Genomic DNA, 3,009 nt, shown 5'->3' on the forward strand with positions numbered 1-3,009 from the left:
AAAAAATATATATATATATATATATATATATATATATATATATATATATATATATATATATATATATATATATATATATATATATCTAAGGACCACCTATGTAGAGATTTCATAATCAACTCAAGAAGAACAAAAGATGTCAATGGGTGGTGTGCTGCTGCCACGTCTGGTGAAGTCAAACTACAACAACTAGAGAATTCAAATGTGAGCCTTGCTTGGGGCACAAAAGATATTAGACATGGTTGAAGACGATTATGTTGCATGGGAGGAAATGTATTGGAGGAAATCGAAGACATGACAGTAAATGACATCAACATGCAGAAACAAAGAGATGAAGGGCAAGTTGTACTTATTATTCAAAATGGTTCATCAGTAACATTTTGAGAAGATAGCAAACGCAACAAGAGTCAACTAGGCATGGTACACATCAGTAAAAGGTCTTCAAGGGGCCAATTGAGTAAAGCAAGTACGACTCCAAACACTACATGGTGAATTGGAGGCAATGAAAGAGTCGAAAATCATATTCGACTATGTTATACGTGTACAAACTATAGTGAATCAACTCGAGAGCAACGATGAAATTCATTAGGAGTTGCAGGTTGTGGAGAAAATTTTGCGATCACTGCTCAATAATTTCAAGAATGTCATGTAGACCATCCAGGAGTCGAAGGATCTAGAAATTCTAATTGTTGATGATCTTGTAGGATTGCTAAAGGCACACAAGTAGCACAGGATTGGTAAAGCAAGAGGTACATCTTTATGGACTATGATGAGAATACTAAGGCTATAAGCTGTTTGATTCAATAGAGAAGAAGATAGTGCAGATAAAGGAGTATAGTTCATGGGATTGGGAGCTATATTACCTTCTGTTTCAATAATCGGTGGTTCTCTTCCTCAAGTCGGGCAGCTATTAACTCTAACTCAACTTGATGTGCCTGAAATCCACATAACCAAGAACAAAATACATTTAAAATCAACAAGAATGAGCAGCAGCAGCAGCAGCAGCATATGGTGGAAGAAGATAGCAAAAACTCACATGTTTCCTTTCTCTGGATCTGGCAGCGGACTCCCTGTTCTTAATCATCCTCCGTTGTCTTTGCAAGGCAGCCTCATCCATGGGCTCCATGGGGGCGCGCCTTCTCTTCCCCGATCTCCCACTAATTTCACCGCCATTCCCAAACCCGACAATCATCTCCTCTTCAAATTGGGGGAAACAATTCAAGGGATTCAAGATCCGTACATCCTCCTGCGCTTTCACTCCAATAAAATCCTCCCATCTCATCATCTCCTCAACCGCCTTCTCCCTCCAAACATCGTCCACACCTCCAGAGGGAGTAGATGGCCCATCAAGCTTACTATCCATATCCATGGCGGACATATGAATGGGATTAGCTACTACTTTTGCTGCTGCTGCTGTTCTAAATATCTGATTTGGTTTCTTCATCGGAGATGGATCCGAAATTTGTGTGCGTCAAGAACAGAAGAGGAGGAGGAGAAAGGAAGGAAGAAGAAAAAGAAGGCGACAGTTGCGAATCTCTCGAATTCTGTGGCGCCATTATGCTCGATTGATTCCCCGCAGATCTTCTCCTCCATTTTGCTCATCCAAACTTGACACTAATTTCTTTTTTTTAAATAGACATTAGGGGTTAATATTTTTTTAATTAAGGTTTAGAAAATTTATTTAATGGTTAATTTGTGCATTTAAAAATTTTAATTTTGAGTAAATCTTGATTTTATTAAAATTAGTATTATAGAAATTTTAATTTTAATTTTTTTGAAGTGAACTAAAAGGGTTTAATAAAGAGTTAGAGCTTATTTATTTATGATTTTATTTATTTTTTGGGCTATTACATTACAAGTAGTTTTATTAGTAGACTTCCAAGTGGGGACGGTTAGAGAGCTCACAAGCTCAACCTTAATTGTGAACTTGTCTTGAGGCGATAAGGATTACATAGTGGGACCACTTATGGGGTCATTCCTACAAGTTCTATGATGATGTGGAGATTAATAGTCTGTTAGTGGCTCCTATTCATGAACCTATCACAAAGATAGGGTCCATAGTCATTCGTATTAGTTTATTAGAAGCTAGATTAGCGATAGTCGAGTTTATTAGAAGCTAGATTAGCGATAGTCGTGCATTGAGCATAGTTATGTGCCACAAATAAAACTCATGTGGGACGATCAAGGGATCTTCAACTATTCGTTGGTCGTAAACCTGCCAAAAAGGGTAAGGGTTCGCACGAGTGTAGTAGCTTGACATACATGAGGGTCACTCCATATCAGATTATGATGACACTATGTAGTCTACTAAGGAGTCCCCAGGCAATACTTTTTAATTGGTTAGATCGAGTGATATTTTCCATAATGTCCTAGTAGCTCAATAGTTGGAACCGTGAGAGGTAGCACCTCACAGATACATGGAACTTGGACATATGTCACATGTAATAACAATTCAGTATGGCTCACCAGACCTACCTTAAGACCCTATAGGGAACTCAAATGGGTGTAGATGTTCTCCGAGCAAGCAGAGTATGAGACATTGTGAGACAATCCGTAGTTTATTTTATATGTTTGAATCCCATTATGACATCCGTAATTTTAAAAATGAAATTTTTTATTGAGTCTTTTAAATCTTGCGTTAGTACATAGCAATTCGTGATTCAAAATTTTGAAAAGCGAATCGTTATAGGTTGGTATCCAAGCCCTAAGTGGATAAGTCATGTAGACTAGTTTTGTAATGACCAGTCCCAGGCCCACCGCCAGTAGATATTGTCCTCTTCGGGCTTCCCCTCAAGGCTTTAAAACGTATAAGGGTGATTTGGGGCTTCCCCTCAAGGCTTTAAAACGTATAAGGGTGATTTGTTCTCCTCCCCAACCAATGTGGGACATCACAATCCACCCTCCTTCGGGGCCAACGTCGGCACTCTTTCCTTCCTCCAATCGATGTGGGACTGCCCCTAAATCCACCCCCTTTGGGGCCCAGCGTCCTTACTGGCACACCGTCTCGTG

At 39.2% G+C, this 3,009-nt stretch overlaps 1 protein-coding gene across 2 annotated transcripts in view; it reads right to left on the reverse strand.

Moving 5' to 3' along the window:
• Window positions 1–1,590, reverse strand: part of LOC111433378 (G-box-binding factor 4-like) — a 5,204-nt gene extending 3,614 nt beyond the window's left edge. For both annotated transcript variants that reach the window (XM_023070421.1, XM_023070420.1), the window contains exons 1-2: window positions 1,037–1,590; window positions 864–935 (exon numbers count right to left, since the gene is read on the reverse strand). In XM_023070421.1, coding sequence (XP_022926189.1) covers window positions 864–935; window positions 1,037–1,444 — 480 coding nt within the window. In that variant the 5' untranslated portion in view covers window positions 1,445–1,590. The remainder of the gene's footprint in view (window positions 1–863; window positions 936–1,036) is intronic.
• Window positions 1,591–3,009: the final 1,419 nt, after the last annotated feature.

This window comes from Cucurbita moschata, unplaced genomic scaffold, assembly GCF_002738365.1.
Source record: "Cucurbita moschata cultivar Rifu unplaced genomic scaffold, Cmos_1.0 Cmo_Scf00042, whole genome shotgun sequence".
Lineage (NCBI taxonomy): Eukaryota > Viridiplantae > Streptophyta > Magnoliopsida > Cucurbitales > Cucurbitaceae > Cucurbita > Cucurbita moschata.